Source organism: Varroa destructor, unplaced genomic scaffold (genome assembly GCF_002443255.2).
Source record: "Varroa destructor unplaced genomic scaffold, Vdes_3.0 BEIS01000001.1, whole genome shotgun sequence".
NCBI lineage: Eukaryota > Metazoa > Arthropoda > Arachnida > Mesostigmata > Varroidae > Varroa > Varroa destructor.
In genome coordinates, this window is record NW_019211454.1 from 65,487,754 (window position 1) to 65,509,570 (window position 21,817).

General features: G+C 40.5%; 1 protein-coding gene across 5 annotated transcripts in view; it reads right to left on the reverse strand.

The window, feature by feature from the left end:
• Positions 1–15,178: 15,178 nt before the first annotated feature.
• Positions 15,179–21,817, reverse strand: part of LOC111255501 (spondin-1-like) — an 87,343-nt gene continuing 80,704 nt past the window's right edge. For 3 of the 5 annotated variants that reach the window (XM_022817537.2, XM_086987612.1, XM_086987625.1), the window contains 6 exons: positions 21,539–21,598; positions 19,612–19,799; positions 18,998–19,136; positions 18,494–18,566; positions 17,744–17,830; positions 15,179–17,314 (listed from right to left, as the gene is read on the reverse strand). In XM_022817537.2, the coding sequence (XP_022673272.1) occupies positions 18,496–18,566; positions 18,998–19,136; positions 19,612–19,799; positions 21,539–21,598 (458 nt within the window). In that variant the 3' untranslated portion in view covers positions 15,179–17,314; positions 17,744–17,830; positions 18,494–18,495. The remainder of the gene's footprint in view (positions 17,315–17,743; positions 17,831–18,493; positions 18,567–18,997; positions 19,137–19,611; positions 19,800–21,538; positions 21,599–21,817) is intronic. The other 2 variants (XM_086987621.1, XM_086987616.1) reach the window with 2 other exon arrangements.

Genomic DNA, 21,817 nt, shown 5'->3' on the forward strand with positions numbered 1-21,817 from the left:
GAGTTCGTTGAAGCGTGAAGTAAATATAACAGGTCAGCATTTCCAGGCTCATTTTCATGTTATAGTTTTGAATCCGTTAAGTTCTAACCGAAGTGTTACATTGTGCCAGAACAAGTTACCGAGAAATACCTTAAAACGTATCTGCTGTGGAGAAAACACATTGTAGTTCTGATCAAGTTTATCCCAATTGAAAATTATGTGTCCCTATGAATATCAGTTAATAAGCTAAAGAACGGCGCTACTACACGGAAAGGTTGTCACTTCAATGTTCGAAATCACTGTAACAAAGAAATGATAGCTTACGGTATCTATAGTTGGGAACGAAGGGCATCCTGGAGATGGCGCACATTGACGACCCTGGTCAGCTGACCAGTCGATTACTTTTAGAAGGTCTATCGTCTTCCATAGGTAATGCAATGCATTCACTAGAGCGGGAATCAGTTGATCTGAGAATTAAGAGTGTAGGCTGGTTTGGCTTTGAAGCGGTTCTAAGAGGAGCCTGTATGTTAAGGGAACGGGTAAAAGAAGGAGAAAACAAGGAAGGGTCTCCTCAGTCACTGGGCGGCAGACTAAAGGAAATACCCAAAGAAGAAGGATCGGCTCTGACAGAAAATCTGTCCCACTAAGACAGAAAATCTGTCCCACTGAAGAACTGAGACAGGCAGTCGAATTGGCTACACACTGGAAATTAAAATAAAGCTACCCAGCGAATGGGTCCCTCATAGGTAACTCCTTGGGCTATTGTAACAGGATAATGTTATAGATATGCACGCATGTTGACGCGGTATAACAAATATGGTAATTTCCCTAGATTGGATCGCTAATGATTTTATTTAGACAAACATCTGGTCACTATATATGAATTATATAATATGTGCCAAATTCTATGATTTGTTACCAACGACAGACATCACTGTTGCAACTATGACCAGCATAACGTTAGGCGATGCTTTTTTCTGTTACGACGTAAGGTACAAATATTATCTTCGACATTTCAGTCAAGGAAATAAGTGTATTTTAACTACAACTTATCGATCATCATATAGATAACGTGTTTACGGTTACAGTACATATAAAACACTGACTGATTAGTGTTTTGGGGGGCTTTTTTAATTATACGGCATAATATAGCCACATAGTTCTTAAAATTGCCTAAGATAGCGTCATTCTAAACAGTACAAATTTATACAAACGCGATTATAATTTTTTTTAATGTAATAAATATTCAATTTAGGTAGAATCCGTACACCGTGAATATGTGTGTAAAAAAAACACGACATGTATGGGAGGTATAATATACTCTACTCATTTTATGCCAAATATATACAAATTACTAGAGATCAAACCTCTGCGTCACAATCGAAATGGAGTTGACACAAGGGATTGCATGTCTCGCTTCATCTCGACCTACTGTATGTTCTCTCACTGAATTTTTACTTAAGTCAGAACGTTCAAGCAGAGCGGACCCGCCTAGTTAGCGACAAGTTTGACGCCCTGAAGCCTCATGCCCCCGACTTACATGGTCCCTTAAGAAGTTTATTGCGAACTGTTATCGTTGCGTGGTAATTCTAGCTCACCAATAACGGCTCTATTATCTGACTGCTTACAGTTTGTATCAAATGGTTGATCGGTAACTTTCGATACGTATGATCCCTCGTTACCCCAATCCACCCTAGTCAATTACATATTGATTTGCAGCTAATACAGTAAATGTGAGGATATTTATAGAGCTGCCTTGGGAACATTGAAATAGAAGAATGGCACCTATCTAACATGACATGGTTTTTAAATCCGCGTCAGTCAGCGAATCTACGAGTTTGACACGCTAAAACACACTATTTTGAATACTACCTCAGAGTTATTATCAAGTTAACTATATCTACTTACAGTAGTAGCCTGTCATCCGCACTTTTAGTTCAGAAGAGAAAACTGCACAGAGGTCAATCAAATTTGAATAATGACGCTTTTTTTTTTTTTTTAACTTAAGAACTACGCTCTTTTTTAACCGTGCATACATTCATTGTAGCTTATAGTTTATACGCAGTGTGGCCTAATTGTTTCTGATCAGCTCCTACGAGCAGGCCGGCTTCCCACGTTGGGTTTGCGTACAGCTTTCTCACGCAATTCATTATATAACAGCTGTAGAACCTGCGTAATTGAATACGTACAACCATTTTTGTTCAGACAAAGTGTTTACTGTTGGATTACTAAGCATAGCTTTATAACATTCGATATAATCCCAGCACGAGAATAGACATGCACGAATCAGTCTATTTCATTTTGTCTGTATAGAGTGAGAAATCATTTTTTAATCCAAAGAATACATGAATCATTTTTTTCAGAAAATTTAAGGAAAATTTCCGAAAGATAAGGATTGCCTACCTGTTCCTTGCAACCACATATATGTAATCAGTGAAACCTTCTTAGGAGAAAAATGTGGGATATAAAATAAAGATTAGGCGGTGAACCTTTGGAGAAACTCATGAAGCTAACAGACGGCAGTCCCAGTCGAACAAACCGAGAAATCAACTTTGGTCATATTTTCGGTATGCAGCATTAAATAAGAGGGGCCGAATTTGTCACTTCGCGATACATATTTATGTTTCTATTTTTTATTACTTTCCTACTTCATTTAAAGAGTGGCCACTTTAATGTAGTGCGTTGTTGAAGCGTTACGCGTAACCGGAACATGTAGACAGCATCGAGGAGTCTTTGTGATGAAGTGTAATAACGACGACTTAGAGACAGATTCGCCTACTGATATAGGATATAAGAAAGATGAACTGAGGCTGAACGGAAGAAGAGCAGTTCTTAGTTCTAAGATAGGTTGGCCTGTCATAGCGTAACCTCTGCTATCTCTGCGGCTGCCGCTTATGAGTGAGAGTAAAGCATGCGTCGCGGCAGAGGGGTGCTACCAGCTGCCATAGCAGCTGCTTCTGCTAGCTTTCCTGTCATTTCGCTCATTCGTCAGATGGTAACGAGCTTGACAAGAGAAGCAAAAGTCGGTCTCTTCCGAGCTGCGTAACACTTCTCAGTGTTAATTTAATTGCTGTACAGAAGAGTTGAAGACGTACGCTGCGGGAGCAAGTGTGTGCGTGCGTGCGTGCATGTATGTATGTATGTGAATATGTGTGTGCTTCTATCGTACAGGGTCGGGACGATAAGTCTAAGGAACTCTTATTGGGATCAAGGAAAAGTGCCGATTGTGACGTTCGGTCGCTTCGAACGTTAATTCGCCCGTTCAATATGAACTCATGAACCGGAATGCTATATAGTAGTTGCCGTTGTACCGTACAACGCATCGGCGAGGTCTTACCTTTGACGCAATATTAAGCTTAACAGCATTGACGGACAGTATTTCGTTGAAGTATCGGGCGAATTCAACGTTTCTTTCAACGCACGCCCAACTGAAACAATTACTATATAATATAAACAACTCCACCTGTCAAATTGAGAGTCGAGCGTTTGCATTATAACTATTCACTCATGGAAGTTTTAGCATATTTTTCTTTACTTTTTACTGAGTAAGTTAAAGAAGCTTGATACTAAACTGCCCGAGAGAATGACTATTCTTGCACCGTCGATGGCCTAAAAAGTATTTAGGCGACTTTTTCTTCGCACGCACCAAGCGAATGCTGATTAACTTACTTCACATTGGTTAGACTGCTGCGTACATCCGAAAAATCTCTGGAGCCGTCGGTTTAGCTCGTTCGGCGTCGGGACCACACCGCGGAGGATTTCGGTCAGGAGCGATGCAAATATGCTGCGAAGGTGTCGCCAAGTTCTGTTGGGGAACAAGTTAGTTGAACTTTGTGTAGGTTTCCAGCTGATTCCTAGCAAAGGAAGACCACATTAGCTAATTAGAATCCAGATGATTCTACTGAAGGTCGCTCTCGTCTCAGCCCCAAAAGTATGTGCCGTGTCGCCTAAGGAAGCGTACTAAACTTGTGCTTTATGGTTTCGCGGGGCCTTGGCTTCCACTTGACTTGTTCATAAGGTTCTGTATGAAAGTGTAGAAATCTTTAACTTTATAATTTTTTTCATGAACGAAAACCGTCAACCTATAGCACAATATTCCTTGAAAAGTCATAGGCCCGTCCATTGAGACGTATCTACGAACGTGTTGGAAAGATATTTGGACCACATACCATACTATGGGTTTGTCTCATACGTCAGTATAGGTGTTTCTGGGAGAATAGTTTTGCAAATTAGTTATCTACTCAGACAATGGAGTGAGATCTGATATAAACGAGCATGGTGCCAGTAATGAGCTTAACAGACCCTATTTTTTTGGTGGTAATAGTATTACGGGTTTGATGTGGTGCATTGGCGAGTGACTATGAAGCACTTCTAGCAGCGTGTCGTGCCTGCATTTGACCACTAAGATGGTTCAGTCATTCGGCACCAGGACTGAGGCCTGCATTCGCCTCTATGCACTCACCTCTACTGGCGATGTTTTACTTTGTTGATGGCCAAGTATTACATAATGTTAGAAACCTACCTTTGAGGCTTTGTTTTTCCACATCAAGTATTCTATCTCAACATGCGAGAATTTCAGTGTTTTATAAGTAAAAACCATATTTTACTTCTGCTAGTGGTACCAATAAGGCCTGCGACCCATCTAATTCGTCTGCTAACTTTCTAATGAAGCATTATATATGTATATATACATATATATCCCTTGGCAATAAGTAAAAGCTGTTCTTCTAGAAAAAAAAAACATGTGTTTGGCGAATACGTTAATACCTTAAAAATAATTACTTAACGCTCGATTAATATAGAATTTATTTACAGACAAGTGTCGAATAATGGAGAAGAGGTGGTCTTCAGATATTTAACTCTACACAGTGGCTTGAATATATCGTCGCATATTGTAAATTCGTTGTTTATATTGCGACGATAAATCTGTATATTGTGCGGTGAGAGTACCGCATTCGGTTCCTAGTAAGCCTTTCCTGTGGTACACAACGCCACGTGTCCAGGCGTCTAATCAGTACATCTTTATGTATATCATTGTAAGCGACCCACTCAAAGCTCGTGCATTTCAACAAGAGCTGTTCAGCACAAGGAAATCATCGGCACTGTATTGAAACGGCACGTTGTAGGCTCGTCGGATCTACTACAGAGAGAAGGCCGGTGTTTCGACCTGACCTTATTGCCGTTGTTCGGAAAAGTCTAAAATACCACAACAATTTACTGCTTTATGTCCCCATCGGCACATATCACTAATATCAAAATACGATAATAATAGCAGTTATAAAGTTCAGGTTACTTGCCACTTCTGAGTACGACAATTACGGTTAATAGATAACGGAGTTGGCTCTCTTGCTTCTAGTTAACTTCCAGTGATTTTCCTTACATCGCACACAAGAGTAGAGGGAGTTATTTTTCGATTCTTAGTAACAGTGCATGTAGGCTCAAGTTACTTCTTGTCCCTCAGTCCTTGCAAGCTCGTAGCCTTTAGTGAAGCCTACTTACAACAATGTCGCACAAAACATAAAGATAAGCTATATGGCGATAAAAACTACACCGCAGGACAGCAGAAAGTCTGTAACTTAGATGACCTAGTATTCGCCGCAGATGATGCAAGCTTAAAGAAAATATGCTGCTTATGACGTTCGTACGCTTCCTGAGGCCATCGCTGTAGCTGGCGTATTCTAGGATAGGCCTAATTACACGCGTCGGACTATCTAGTCGACCTCTTGCTTGTAAAATAAGCGATTATATAGATTCTGCATGAACACGTTAGATATCTTGGTTTTGATTTAAGATTGTAGGGAGCTTTTTCTTTCAGCCCAGTACCTAATAACTGTATGCGTTACCAGTTAGGGAACTGTATTTTGCTTACAATAGATACTTGAAAACAACGAGCTTTTTATATCAATTTTACGAGAACAAGTAGAGGATCACACGTTCCCGTTAGACAAACTGCAGTTTATCGGCTATTTATATATATATATATATATATATATATATATAGAACAGGGCAATATTATGAGAGCAACGTTTACCATTGTTTTCCAGTGTTATGTCACCCGGGTGATTTCTTCGTCGAGAACTTCTTCGTAAGCCGGATACGAAACACACAATTCGCGATATCGTTTCTTACAACAACCTGCCATAATTTCTTAAGTGTCAGATACACTCTTTCAGTTTTTCAACTCTTAACTCGCTTTTGAAAAACCTCGCAAAAAAATCCAGCGGGATTAAGTCGCGTTGACCGAACGGTCATCGTATGCTCCGCGGGAAGTTGCTCATTAACTACAGTTTTCTTTCAATAAATTCGGCGTTTCAGTGACCGGTGGTACCGCGCTATTGAAATCATATATTGTCAAAATCAGACCTATCCAGTCTCAGCTATACAGAACCTTTGAGTTTGTTTCTGTAACAAAAACCATAAAAAACGGGTACGATCAGATGCCCTACCTGAAGGCTGCACCACTACTAATTTTAGTTTTACAAAATCATTGTCTGTACAAAGGATGAAAGTTCTGGCGCGCGTAGTTTTGTTTTTGCTCACTGGTCCAGCTGAATTAAGATACGATTTAACTGACAAGTTGATTGGAATAGACAATTGAAATTGCTTTGCAACGGCTCTTTGGCCAATATAAAAAATGTACGATATTTGGCATGGTCTGGAGGCTTGAGGCCCTGGGTATTACACTGAATCCGTCATTTACATTACCGAAATCTTCATGGAGCGTACACCAAGTCGAACCGTGGGACAAGACAGGTTTAGTAGTTAAAATTGGCTAGAAATTGCAGTGTTCGAATTTTATAATAGATCGTCAGCTGCTACGTGAACGACCTTTACATGTGGATTCTTGGTGCGTGCCTAAGGGGCAACGGATATAAAACCATTACTTTTGGAACTTTTTGTACAGGACTGCATAGAAAAGTCATAGAAACTGTAGCATGCTTACCGTCTAAAGAACTACCATACTCTACAATTGTGCAGAAATTCTAGCAATGTTCATACACGGGAACGAAGAACCGAACTTTCATAGTGACTTTACAAAGGTGATTTTCAAGTTTAACATTATAGTGACCGACGAAGAGAGATATATCCGTTCGAAAAATGATCGACTTTGAATTGCACCAATTTATTATGTGAAGTCTCAGTACGTCAGCAACTGTCATTTAGCTGCCGTACTCTGTTGTTGGACTTCTCGTAGACGCTACGCATCCGATAGGCCTGTCCCAATGAACTTCAAGTAGATCCTTTCTCGCGGTGGGCAAATCGCGCTAGTGACAGTGTCCGAACGTAGTAGTTGTAGTAGGAGGAATTATGGAGGCAGCCGGCGAATGAAGGTGTTGCCCCGATGCTACTGGCAATACTCGTTTACATGTGCCCTCTCTCTTTTTTGTAATTCGGTCCATCACGAAAAAAGAACGTCTATCGTATTTGGTCCGCTTCGTTTAGCTGGCCATTCCGATTCGACCGCTAGTCCGATGTCTCATTTAAAGACCACTTCATAGGCCGCTACTGAATCTGTGTCTCCCGTCGGCCTGCCGATTTCCGTTGCATCCACTTTGCCGTCGTTGTCATCGTCGTCCTCGCCTCCTCCTTGTACGGCTTCTTCGTCTTCTGCTTCGTCACACACCCGCTTCCATCCCTACTCCCTATAGCCGTACCATTTTCATGAACAAGCATCACCGGCCGGTACCACCAGCGCTAGTTGCAGCAGAAGCCTCCCTTGGCACCCCAGCTGCCATATAGAACCTCTTCAGAGTACAGGTTTGGCTGAGAGCGTGTATCCCGGATACAGAACTTGTCTACAGTTCGTTCCGCGCCGCTTCCCTTCATTAAGGTCTGATATTGGTAGTAACGGGTGGACACGCTTGTACTTCCACCAGAGCCGTCATTCTCTGCCCCACCTCCGGAGTTTTCGTCACCTCGCTCCCCTCGGCCCTTTCCGGAACGTCGTGGATAATAACGATGTATGACAATGAAACGAGAGCAAGAACCAGCGAAAAAAGAGATGTAACGCAATGATAACGAATGCAAGGATACCCAAGCGGGCAACGCAGCAATTAATAAATTTATTGTTATCTCTATTGATTCATTCAATGCATAATTGACCTTTTTTCTTATTTTTAATATTTATATATTAGTTTAGAAAGCCGATTTCATAGAAGACACTTTATGAACAGTTATCAGTATTTGAAGGTCTTCTACAAAAAGCAAACCAAGCAAAACCTCTTCTTTTCTATATTGGCTGTTCAGAGTTACAGCTTTACTTGTAGTACCGTATCGTATCATCAACACAGATTATTTGTTACCTTCTTAGCAGTTGGCTATAAACGGTTGTCTAGAATTGAAGCAAAACAAACGGACCATCGTTGTCAAATTTCGGATCACAATGGGCACTAATTGTCCTAGCTTTGATAAAAGCACTTTTCGACCTTTTCACTATACTTGAATATACGATATTCTTTCAGCAGTTGCTTCGCTTACGGGGGAGTATGAATCTACCAACACTCAACGTAGATGTTATTTAACATAATAGTAATAACTTAAAAACAGTGTTTTTCTTTATGGTTGTATGATTCACCCAAGGTGAAATTTGCCTTTTAGCGTTTGTCCGATACTAAACGTCATTCTTTTTTGTAAGACACCAGTGACACCTACCATAGTATAAAATGTGTACACAATTGCTGATGATACATAGTTTTTAACCGTGTATATTTTATTTAGAGATAGGCCTAAATGAATGTATTATCTTTCGGTACAGTTCTATCGACGTCTCCAGCTCCTTCGAAATTGAAGGAGAGCCTGCTGTCAAAGGAAACTCGGCAGTAGGCCCCCATGATAACTGCTACAGTTATAGATAGGTCTATGTAACATACTTTTGCTATCAAGGTTTGCCTTATCTTGAACTCAATAGAATCTGCAAGATGCCTTCACTGTTATAAAGTGAGATGCTTTCTCATAGACTTTTCACAAACTATGATATATTTGTAAGCAATACTCTAAAAGGGACAGTAGATGGTTCTTCTTCTTTTTTTCTGGTAGCTGTATGAATGACAAAGTCCTACGATGAATGACGTCTATGAAAGGAGGTAGCCAATCCATTTGGCCTACAGCTTATGCTCAATATAATCCGTATCGCTGACGCCCGAGTTCTAGGACGGCAAATCTGTAGCACGCAGGGCTGACCTGTGATGTTGGCATATTGACAGTCGTTGAGTGGGATTTTCTGCGACATATAAAAAGTCTCGTCCGCTTGGACTAAGCAGTAAGGGAGCCTCTCATTATGACAGGCCGGCAATCAGGGTGGAACATAGTAGGAATAAAAAAGAGGCAAGCCTGAGGTCTTTGAGAATCTGCGGTAATCGATAAGCTTCGCCACTGGCGCCATCGAACACAATATGTCAATTGTCTCGTATCGATCATTGATCGATAATCAATACAATGCGATGATGATGATGATGTCGAAATAGGTTCACTCCTGTTTCCATGCGGCTGGCATGGAAACTGCTACTATGACGGCTCACGTGCCATTGACGACTATGGTTATTACTGGGGCATGGTTTTATATTGCGATAAAGATCAACTTTTACCGTCCCCTATACACTAAATATTACTTGATTCTGCGTAGCAAGTTTTAGGCTGAAAAATTGACAAAGGCTGATGAGAAAAGAAAGAAATGTGGTCCTAACATACTTATGAAAATCGCCATTAGTTTGAATACTTTGTTAAATAGCGGTTTGATTAATATTAGGGTTCGATAACGAACGCGCTCAGTAAATGGATTCAAAGATTTACATTTAAATACTTCATATGCCATCAAGCTTCGACACACCGTCATCTTCAACGAACCTTTTTTTTTTGTTCTGCCTTGCTAGATTTTAACAAGGTTTTTTCTTGCATGCGCTAGAAGTATTATTCCTGAAGCTCATATTCATTTAATATAACCACTATTTACTGCTTCAATGCGGGGCCTAAATCGTTCACAGGCTTGTTTCCAGTGATCCCTTCGCAGTTTTGCGAACGCCTTCTCGATGGGCGAGTCGACGTCGTCATACTGAAACTTGTTGCTTTCTTGCTCAACAACGCTCCACGCATCGTAATCTGACGTAGGCAAATCTAAGTTATTCGGCGGTCATATGTGTCTCTTTCAGAACATGCTTGCATTCCCAAGCAGTCAACCCCCCACTAATCGGCTTATATGAGTTCGTGCGCCATCTTGTTGGAAGGCGTAGGGCTTCTATGAGACATTTCAGTTATCAACGGTTGAACAGTAATATGTAGAACATGTAAATATGTTAATGATGCGTTTGTCCTTCTGTAGAAGATTAAGAGATATCGTGGCAGGACGTCTTCATCACTGAGCACTAGGCTCAAAACATGAACTTCCTGCCCACACAATAAGCATGTCCTCAGAATCCTAAGCAAGCCAATGATCATTTCTGAGGTTTGTTGTTATATCAAGGATAGAAAATTTTACGTCAGAGAAAAATAAGGCGATTTGCGGGTTTATTCTTGAGGGAATCGAATAACAAACAACGGTGGAACCCCTTAGCTTTATTGTCCTTAGAAGGCATCCGCCTGACTTTCACGGCATCTGATATGTGCCTGAAGTCTTCATAAACAATCCACAACGTCGCACAACTGTTTACATTAAATTTGTTCGCTAGTGCTCTGATCGAAGCAGAAGGATCATTAAAAATGCACTTTGGACGGCAGCGCTCGACGCTGCAGTCTACACTGTTCTTTCTCTGCCGTGGACGTTCCTTTGTGCTGTGCTGGAACCACCTCGGGGTTCCTCGGCGGTCGCACGCTTATTTGCGATGCGGTACATTGTTGATTTCGGGCGTTTATAGTTTCGGCGAGGACTCGTCCGGCATGTAAAGATTGGGTAACAGCTGATCCTAGCCTGAATTTCGAAAACGACGCGCGTGTAGCATTAAAAGTAGCGGATTAACAAATACCATTCACTCTCCGACGATGATAGTAGTTATTTAGAGGCGGTTCTAGTGGTATTGTAAAATCTGAAAAGCAATTGTGACTGTTCGATCGTATATAGCAAGGTAGCAAGTCTGGTTACTAAGTACCATGTGCATCAGGAACAATCATAGTAGGACGCTAAACACGGAAAATCCATACCCAAACTATATTACTAAAAAAATGTTTAATACTAGACATAGGTCAATATCTCAATATTTGTTTAAAACATTGAAATGCTAAATTCGTTCCGTGTCTAATATTATCCTACAACGTATGGCGGCAGTGGGGATTGGCAACTTGGTCATTGACAATAGATTTTGGGTTGGAGCGACGGCAGGTTACCAATTGAAGCCTCTGCAAGTATAATTCCTCCTTTTTCATAACCGTGATTATTTTATCTTTCAGTCGTTGACCGATTACTGGCCCAACTATCAGCAGAGTTTTATAATCAGCCATTTTTTCCTCTGCAACATAGATAAAACTTGGTTGCAATGAACATTTTTACGTTTTTTTTTTTAAATTTTTTTTGACTCATCGGGATTTTATATGCAACAAGAGATTAGGTATATTCTACCCGAAATCGTGTCCTTGTTTATAAGTTCCACTATTGAATTATTCAGTTATTTTTTTCTTTGAGTGGTCCCAGGCCTGGTCTTTAGAGCAAATATATGTATATATGTAGAGAAGCACGCGCTGTCAAACATTTAATTGTTTTTTTTTTAGTCATCAACAAGCTGATCACATTACAGGCTTAAGCATGCACTTATTTATACACTTTATCACTGTAAAGTCACCCGGAGAACATTAAGCAAACGACCCTTTCTATGTATATATATATATATTTTTTTTTTTTCAATAATATCGTGGCCTAGAAATAATTTTTAGGAGGATTGTGGTTTTATCCCGAACAAAATGCTGCGATATTGCTACTTTCAAAAATGCCTATCTCCATTTTATCTCCTTGTATCCCTCCTTGTATCAATTGTACTCGCACTTTCTTAACGATATGGAGGTCCGCTTCTGACAAGCTATTCCATACTCAAAGCTCAATCAACAAGTTCGATTTGTAAATCTCGGTCTGCTGAGAGAACGACTTCAAACTCGTGTATATGTGAACCCTTACTCTATATAATCAAGTAAGCCTAATAATCCCAATTACGTAAAAGCTTTCCTGTGGAAGTAAACCTTTTCACCACCACCGCGACTCCCCATGCATCGTACCGCGTATAATACACATAGCGCACTGGAGACGGGCCGTCGTGTCTTGACCTCCTATACCTACGTAATATTAGCTAGTTTATTTTGCAACGGTCTATAGATACGATTCTAAACAATAAAAACAGTTCCCAGCACTAGACACTATGTGCACAAGTTTTCTTAACTTCTCAACGGGCATAACTATGTGTAGATTTCATCACGATTTCCCTAACTTCATCACCACTATCAGTGGAAATATTGTAAAGATCCTTCAGAGGCTCATCTGTCGTAATTATTATCAAATGTAGTGCTGCATCCCCAGTTGCTCGATACTCATCTATATAAATTATCAGTATCATCAACGCATGTATGGATGGTGCGTCTCAATTGAATATATCCTTTTTCCCGTATATACGAAGAGTGTCCTTTCTGACAGTCACGTTTAGTCAATATAAGCATTATTCACAATGATCACAATTTCAATTCAGCCTTATACCACTCTTTACTTACTTTCAAATATATTTCTTCTCTAATCCGCGAATCACGTGGGTCAGATAATATTTTTTCCAGTAGAGTTTGAGTGATAGTTCTCACGTACATCCAAACAATAGCAGGGCAAGGCCTACTTTGTGTGGATTCAACGTGGAGCGCAGCCCCGATCGTTGGCCTTCCTTGGGTTAAGAGCCCGTAATTCTTAGTTCCTTTTATAACCGGCCCGAATTTTTAATTTCAATAAGCGTTAACTCATACAAGTGCCGCTTGAATACATTAAAAAAAATTCCAACGGAACCGCATGTTCTAAAAAGCCGCAAAATGTCTCCAAAGTTGTAACCATTAAAGCTTATCTAAACGACCCGACTTTCTCCTTTTCAAAGCGGCCGCTCATTTCGATGTCAAGAGTTAAAATATACAAAAAATAATTTCTAGAGCCATTTTTTAATGTTCGGACCTTTCAATCTGGATCTTATTGAAATTTTTTTCAACGTGAAAGCTAGCAATAATGCTTCGATTATAGGTTTAAGGTAATAAAAAGACTTCTTAATTTTAGTGTGTGTTTGTCCACCGTAGAGGGATCGAATGACGGCTGATATTCGTTCACGCTTCGAAAACGTTTGTTGATTGTTTCTAAATAGAACCGGTTTTCATCTGATAGCGGATGAACACACGCCCGACAAAAAGCCTGCCAATGTTTTTACCAATTTCAAGGCAATACCTTTTATAGATATGGCGAAAGCTGTTTTGGCAAAAGACAAGTTTCTCCTCGTAAGAACAGCTGGGACCGTTACACATGACTCATACATAGTGGTCAACCAAATCGTGGTATCCAAAAGGTGAGACAACGGTATAAAAGGGGCGAGACGTGCAGGAACGATAGGTGCGCAATGAGAACAGAAATCGCGTTGCACGACTTACGCAGGCTGTCATAGGCTCGGATCTTTGGATACTGGATGCGTAGCGTAGACTCTGACACAGTTAGCCTTGCCACACCACAGACGAAATTACAGTTAACGGGTTGCAAACACGTAACCTGCATGTATAGCAATGAGCCACGTCTAACTAAGCATATCCATTCAATAGCAGCCGCAACGAAAAGCCGTAAAGTTCTGTAAAGTTTCTATCAAATGCTTCGTTCACGTAGCTCTAACTCGGTGCAGACTTGCAGCGATTATCAGAAGAATCTACCATAAGCGTGTGGCTGAATGCCGAACTCGTGTCATAAGTTCGTATACACCTGCTTTTGGCTGGCTGCAATACAGCCTCTCGGTGTCGTTGCCTCTCAGAAGAGCACGTTGCCCGAGTTGTGCACGAGTCTCTATGCTGAAACAGTACGAACTGCAATGGCACACAGCTCCGCGAAGTCCAATAATTCTCCAGGGGCATTCGCGCTCGAAGGACACAACTTTAGCGTTGGCTATTGTAGCATACACAAACACGTTATCAGACGCCGCCAGCCATCGTTACATTATGCCCAACTACAATCATCCCCACAAAAGTCAGACTTCGTAAAAACAACCTTTTGAGAATTGTACACTGGACTCTATAGACCCTCCTTAATTGTTTGATGTGTTTCTCAGAAAAAATGAAATCAGTTCTATTAGGCCACAGGCAAGGCCGGAACATATCGGTGTGGCAGTTGTACCTAGATAAGATACTAGGATACTAGGCAGACGTGTGCCTATGGTTGTTTAATATCTTTAGATAATAATGCTCCTGCAAGAAATCGAAGTTACGCTCGCTGCAAGGCTTATATCACGAACGTATTGAACACACCTGAATTACATGCATTTTGAAGTGGTTACTAGCGAAGAAAATAGAAAATATATATTTGTTATTTTAAAGTACTAATAGCTAATCTTGTGGTTTAAAAGTAACCTAAAAAGCTTAGCCAGGTTAAATACCAGAACAAAGGCCATATTTTTCGGGCATTGACTGTTCGAGATATTTTTGTCTCAAAATAGAACATTTTACAGCGCTAATAAGGCAAGAAGACCATTTGGAATACTGTCACTCTCAGTTCAGGACACACAGTCAGGACAAAGGTGTATATATTTTCGACGTTTCAATGCAATTGGTAATTATTACTGGCTTCAAGGAAACCTGGTGTGATCGTGGTGAAGCTGCCTCCTTACGACTCAGGAACTCGACGTGATTTTAAAAATGTGCAACAGGACTACGACACGGCCGAATTCGTATGTGGAATCGTCAAGCTGCTCTTAATATCGGTCGTTAGCGTTGGAAACAATGTTATATAACTTGAACAGCGCTAAGGTTGATTTTTCATCGACCTATAGCCCGCATCCTTAGGAAAACGTAACAAACACGTACGTCTATCTTGAGTATAGTAACGAGGTGGAGATGTAAAAAAAATTGAGCTTCTCAATAACTTTCCTCAGTTTAAGATTGACCACTCACTGTTTTCCATAAATACGTCTAATACTTAACTAGGGGTATCCAGCATTTCCGAGTAAAGCCCGATCGATATAGCTAATTTGACTGTGACTATCTATGAGCCAAAAATGACACTCGAGGTAGCATATAAGATACAAAAGGCACGGTTTATTTTTCGTAGTAATTGTAGAAGATATATATATTCACATAAAACAAGGAAGTCTATCGCCAAATTTGATAGAATGTATCGCCCAGACAATTATCATAAGTATTGGATTGCCTAAAACGTAGAAAGAAGGCCACGCTATTCGAGTAGGACGATCGCGCAAAATTTTTCGCCGTATCGAATAGCTAGATGAAATCACGCAATGTATCACGTCTTAAACCGAACTGTAGTAAGAGTAATAGTGAGCAAGATTATCATAATAGTCTAGCCTTACACACAAATAAGCACACGTCCATAAACGTGAAACAAGTTTATAGTACGTCCGCCTGCGTCTAAGACTCTCTTCGTATATACAGACAGTTCTTTCGTCAGAACGGATCGTATAGGTTATTTTTATGATAAAATAATGCGGTACACCTCTAGAAAACCTGCTTGCTAACGGGCGTCAAGTGATACCGGCGGGCAGTTTCATCATTTCTATTCTTCGATATAGACAAGGAGAAAGGTGGCCAGTAATTAAGATATAACATGGGGTCGCTTTGGTCAAGCATCGTTTCTTATATGACATCCTTTTCACAGAGGCAGGCAGACATAATAGCGTTTCGTCTTGTTCTATCGCTGCGAGCTCTGTCTCTTTGTGGATTAGCGCACTTTTTGAAACATCATCATTTGTGAGCTCCGCACGTAATGGCGGAAACGTCTATCTGCCTCCAACATCCAGCTATGTGTTCCTCCATCACGTTAGAACCGATACAAGGACGTACGTTTTTTCAAGGAAGACATAACACACCATCAACGCGCATTCGGTAGTTCGGCTGGGCGCGTGATAGGCAAAATGATTGCCCGAAATGATGGCATTGTACACGAAGGCCGTGACCTCCGACCAGCAAATGATGCACCAAATCAATTGTGCTTAGAATCTCTGGCGAACTAAGCGCTCGCCCCTGCTGTACCGTGTTCTTTATATCAATTTCTGTTTACCTAAGTATTGACATGGAACGCGCTCGTTGGCAACGAACCAATGCCGATCCACTCGAGTCGGGAGAGACGGCGGCAACTGACATCCTCCCGTGCGCGTAACTTCTGATAGAGCCAAATTTCTTGCTTCAGTTAATGTCTCGTATCGATAAATGTACGCATAGATTAATGATCACTTTTTAGCGTATTGTAGAATTTTAGAAATACTAACAAGTATCATTCAAGCATCGATGCAACGGAACACAGTGGGTAGTGCGCTTCGCGGGATAGCGCTACATCTACAAACGTATAGGTTGAAAGTTACCCGATGACCAGTGAATCTTAGCCTGACTTTTTTAATCGACTACAGCTGTCCGACGAGATCGTGTTTGTGTGTAGAAAAACATGAGCATCTAGAAATGTGCTGTAAAGGCATTATTAACATATGCAGATACGGTGGCTTGGAAGCTTCCGGTTAGTAGATAGCAGGCGTGCCTGCTTCAGGTCCTGCCAACGACGCATACTACACAATCTGTGTAAATAAATCGAATTGATTATTATGGGTGAACAACAGTAAGTCTAACTAAAAAAAAGACAAAAAAAAAAAGACTTGGAGGCGCACAAGGAATTCACGTCCCTCATTTGAGCACTGTATACACATATCCTAAGCTAAATGTTTACGACTTCACGAGCGGACTATTAAAGTTCGTTTTACAAATAGACTGTGTTTGTATGTGTACTGTTGACTCTATAAAGGCGAACGACCTCGTCCCGCACAACTTGAAAATCTAGCCTCAAAAATGCACTCTATGCAGATCTACTGAGATTTACAGCATAGGTGCTAGTTGGTAATAAACATAGTTCTTTTGCCGTTCAGCGCTGAACGCACGTAAATGCTAGAAAATTCGTCTGCGTACGGCGAGTAATATATAATAACTTGTCTATTGGGCGCGTCGTCGAAACTTCTCAGAGCAATTTCGCGCGCCAGATTTCGATATATATCCGTTATTACGTCTACGTTCGTCGTAGCGTATTTCAGTATCAGCTGCTAACGACCACGCGGCATATCTTTCTACAAATAACTCAAGACGAAATCGTTCCGGAGTTTATCCCTGCATTGGCGACCAACCCTTGTCATTAATTGCATGGTAAATCTGAAACGGTCCAATCGTTTATAAAGCATAATTTAGAATCGCACAGTACAGCCATAGGTATGATTTTTTGTTAGGTTATGTATGTTAAATAAAATACATGTTAAGCTTTTTTAGAAAGGTCTTCTTTGTATAAATCTATAAGGTAACGTTTTCTGTAGTATGGATCGCATGTGCCCCGACAAAGAATTGGCATTCTTTCAAGTAAAGCATACTATGCCCCATCTCCAAAAATGTATCTACGATGTCATTATTTCTCATTTGGGTACCAACTTGAATGTTTATGCTTATTGTCACGCTTAACGAACGGAACACTAAAGTCTTAAAGAAGAAAAACTAATAAAAACATAGAAGATCAAAAAACCTCGTACAGTTACGCGGCTGGACAAAAAAAAAAACACAATTGTTTATTAGTCATTTTCTTATACTTACTTGTTGCTTCTGTACACCTGCTTCTTTGATGTAATCCGTCTTTCCATTGTAAATAATATATAATTATTATATATTACAGCCATTAGTCTGAAAGGGAAATTATTTAACTATTAGAATTGTTACACATTGTGCATGATTTCGCTAATAAATCAATTGTTCTAGAAATATGCTAAGTATCATACTAAGATAATAAATGACTTATGTAGAATCGCTCTCACTCGCGAAAATGGCTACATCGAACAAATCGGGCCAAAGTAACAGAAGCTACCTTTCAGTACGACACACCGTTTAACTAGAATTGAGATGATGTTTGAAATGAAAACGCATCTGCAGCTTCAAATATACTACCGCTCAAACAGAGGCAGCTTTTGAGCAGTATTATAATAGGATAACATTGAGTATCCTATTAACCCCGGGCCCAAATGCCGTTTGCGTCCCGATAGGCCGTACTAACAAAAAACTAGCAACGAAGTCTTTCCTGTTTTATGCGTTGGCATATGCCTATCCTTCACTGTATTTGACTATTCGTCTACAACTTTCAGTGAATGTACCTATGAGAAAGACAGCCGTTATAATAACAGCAGAAAAGAGAAAAACAAATTAAAAAAAAGCGGATTTCCTTTCGAGCCAGAGTTAATTTTCTCGTTTGTTCAGACGTTGGCAAATGTCGCAGAAACGCTCTTCGTGTCATGTTTTCCGCCATTTGCTACCATTGCACTCGAGTGTTTCTTCGTAGTCTAAGTAATTTACCTTTACGGTACTAGTGGCACCGAAATGATCGCCAAACTATCCGCATAGGGCACCAAACTTGTCACCAAAGAATCTGTAAATAACAGCGAAGTAAACGATCCCCAAATGAAGCCAAAATAAAGCTAATAAATTAATGTTAATTAATAAATTAATGTTAGCCTCCATTGCCCTCAACTTATAGCAGAGTAGAAAACTACAGAATCATACACAACGTAAACCGCATCCGTTCTTTAATGCAGTGCAGATTATGATGCTTCAGAACGAAAGGGCACCATCGCACCGAATAGCAGATGATTATGTACTGGTGCTGTTCATAGTATTACTATATAGATGGGCACGTGGCAGAGGTTCGCGCACGTACTTCCCACACATTAACGGTATGTGATACGCATGCGCGGTTCGGTGAAAGCTCGCAGGGCAATCATAGTACTCCAGTTTTGATTTGCAGAACAGCAACATGTAATTGTCTCCAGTAAAATACCTAGAGTCTATTAATTAACTTACGTTGCTTGATACCGGATCTGCACGGCGGATTTTCACGGCATCTTCGTCGTTGCACAAGCTTTTTCGGACATGACTTTCCGCCGTGCGCTGGGTTCTTTTTTACCATTCGCCGCCGCTCTCTCCGGCCGAGACCGCACGTCTAACACGCCACAATAAAGGTTCAATACATTTTTGAGCAGGAAATAATCATAACACCTATTCGGCTGCAGGAAACGGGTCCGTTACAGAGAAGTTCTCTAACTTGGCTGAACTTAATTTAGATTGAAGACGATTATGGTGACACTATTTGCTATGTACGACCAGTGAAATATACATTCGTCATTTAACCTCTATATTGATATGTCATCGGGGGTTATGCGCACTACTGATACTGAATGTCTTTCGAGAATCGGCGGATCTGGACAAAGTGAGGTACCCTTTCGTTCCACCAAACCCATTCACGTAATAGGCTGTTCAAGACACAGCGGTTAAGAATGTACGTTAGATACCGATGCATTCGGGAACCATAGGACTAAGATCTCTGACGGAGGCAAAAAATCGCTATGGAATAAGTGACCTCGGTTCTGCAGTTGTCTAGAACAAGATGTAATCGAACCCATCATCATGTCACGTACCTTTGTGCATGCTCCCCACTCTGACCATCGGGTCAGAACGCAATCGACAGGATCGCCCTCTTCAGAGACGACCGTCACGGGCGGCTCGAACAACGGTGCCCCACCCCAACCCGATAGGCTGCTACTGCTTCCTCCTGACATCCAGCCCCCCCGGTGCCCTCCGGGTAGCTGATGGCTTGCTTTCGGGCCTGCAACAAATATTGAACATTGTTCCTCAGATATAAGATCCCGAACGATGCACGACTCGATTTAGCTGGTATAGCGCATTGGAACGTAGTCAACTGAAAACTTAAGTGTACATAGGTTTTTTTTGTGTTTGTAATGAAGGTAACGTTTGTGTGTGTAATTAAATTTGTAAATTCCGTCCCAGAGTCCAAAATACGATAGGGCTATATGATATAGAGCGCGCAATTGAACGAAAAAGGTTAAACGGTATTTTATACACTAAGATTGACAGTTGTTAGAATAACAACCAAAGCATGCATAATACATCTATCATTGCAATCTGGTTAGGGAACAAGATCAAGCAATAATATACCGCAGCTAATAACAGTTCTTAAGCTATGGCTTTATAAATGTTATTAAAAAAAAAAAAGAAGAAAGGTCGGATTAGACCAGTGCATATTCTTCTCGAGGGCGTAATTTCCACGGGTTTCAAAAATGTAGTAATGCGATTAAGTCGATTTGCGAGTCTGTGATATTTTCAAGATAAAGATATTTACTAGGATATGGTAAATCTTTTTACTGAATTAGTTGCAACAATTTATAGGGAAGAAATTATATATTAGATATAGTTTGAGAAGATTTTTGCGGTGGCAGCGCCGTCAATTTGTTATGATATTTTGACACCCTGATGAGACTAGTGATGGAAACAATCGTATTCAGTAAAATCGGTTATAGCCGTATTGATCTCCAGGTTAATATGAAGCTAATACATGTCTGCTACAAGACTCTTTTCCATTTTGTCCGAGACTAAACCGTAAAAGCTTATGTTGTTTGCTTTGATCCCCTTCATTCTAACCCCATCTGATCTTGTTGGAGTGGATCGTATTTAATCTAAACACGTTTATAGATACTGCTATAAGATAAATCTCATTAGGATTTCTGGAGAAGATCTCGTCCAAGTGTAATCTTGTGATGACTGAAGGTCGTGAAGGAAAAAGACATTCTGAGATACCTTTAAATAAATATAGTACTCAGAACGTCAATGTTACTACTAACCGTGTTACCGAGTTAACGTAGACAGGGATTGGGTACCGAAACAGAAGTGCACCATATTGGCTATAGGATAGTTGGAACAATATATACCTTTAAAAAGTTTGGGGGACAAACAAGGTTGGATACTTCTTATACAGTCAGACTATATACAGATATAGTGTTATGTTTTAGAGCATTTGTATGCTTTTATTGAATTATCGTTTATTTTCAATACAAGTAGCATGCTAAATGGTGAACCGTGAAAGAATATAACAGTCAAAGATTAACTGAGCGATCTTTAGAAATAACGTTCCCTAGGCTGTTACCTCACGGAGTTTTCTGGTTGATATGCGCATTCGTCTGGAACCTTGAACTAGTTTTGAATCATTATTTAGTTCCGAAACGTAATAATAAATCCCTTGAGAAGCAATACAGATTAATAATTATAATCATATATTAAAAATTCAGAATTTTCAAAAAAAAAGTCGCAGACCTTGAAATCGTGCGCTATTGAACGAATATAGAAAACTCGCAATAGGCAAGTAGTCAAAAGATTGAGACGCAAGCCTCCGTGAGATATGAACACAGTTGAGGCACAGAGGTCGTTTACGTGCGGGCCTCAGAAAATGGAACATAAAATCAACACTTGGGCCTATAAAGAGGAGAACATGCCTGTCTGCATACGGTAGCAGTTACGCGTACTCCTGCAGGAGTATTGACAAAACTGTACCTCCTCGTATTAGAGTTCTCCTTAGCGGGGCTGGTCTATGAAATTGAAGTGGAGAAGAGCCTAGAAAGAAACAGAACGAAGCACTGTGTCAAGCACCCATGTGCTCTTTGTATTGCCATCTAAAAGCACTAGATTGACGCGGCACCCTAATCTGTTTAATAGGCTGATCAAAATTTTCAGTGGTGCTGAATATCGGGAAGTCTAGTCGGAGGAACTCAAACAAGGTTAAGTATTCTGATTCCGAACGAGCCTTAACTATTCGGAGAACCCAATAACGAG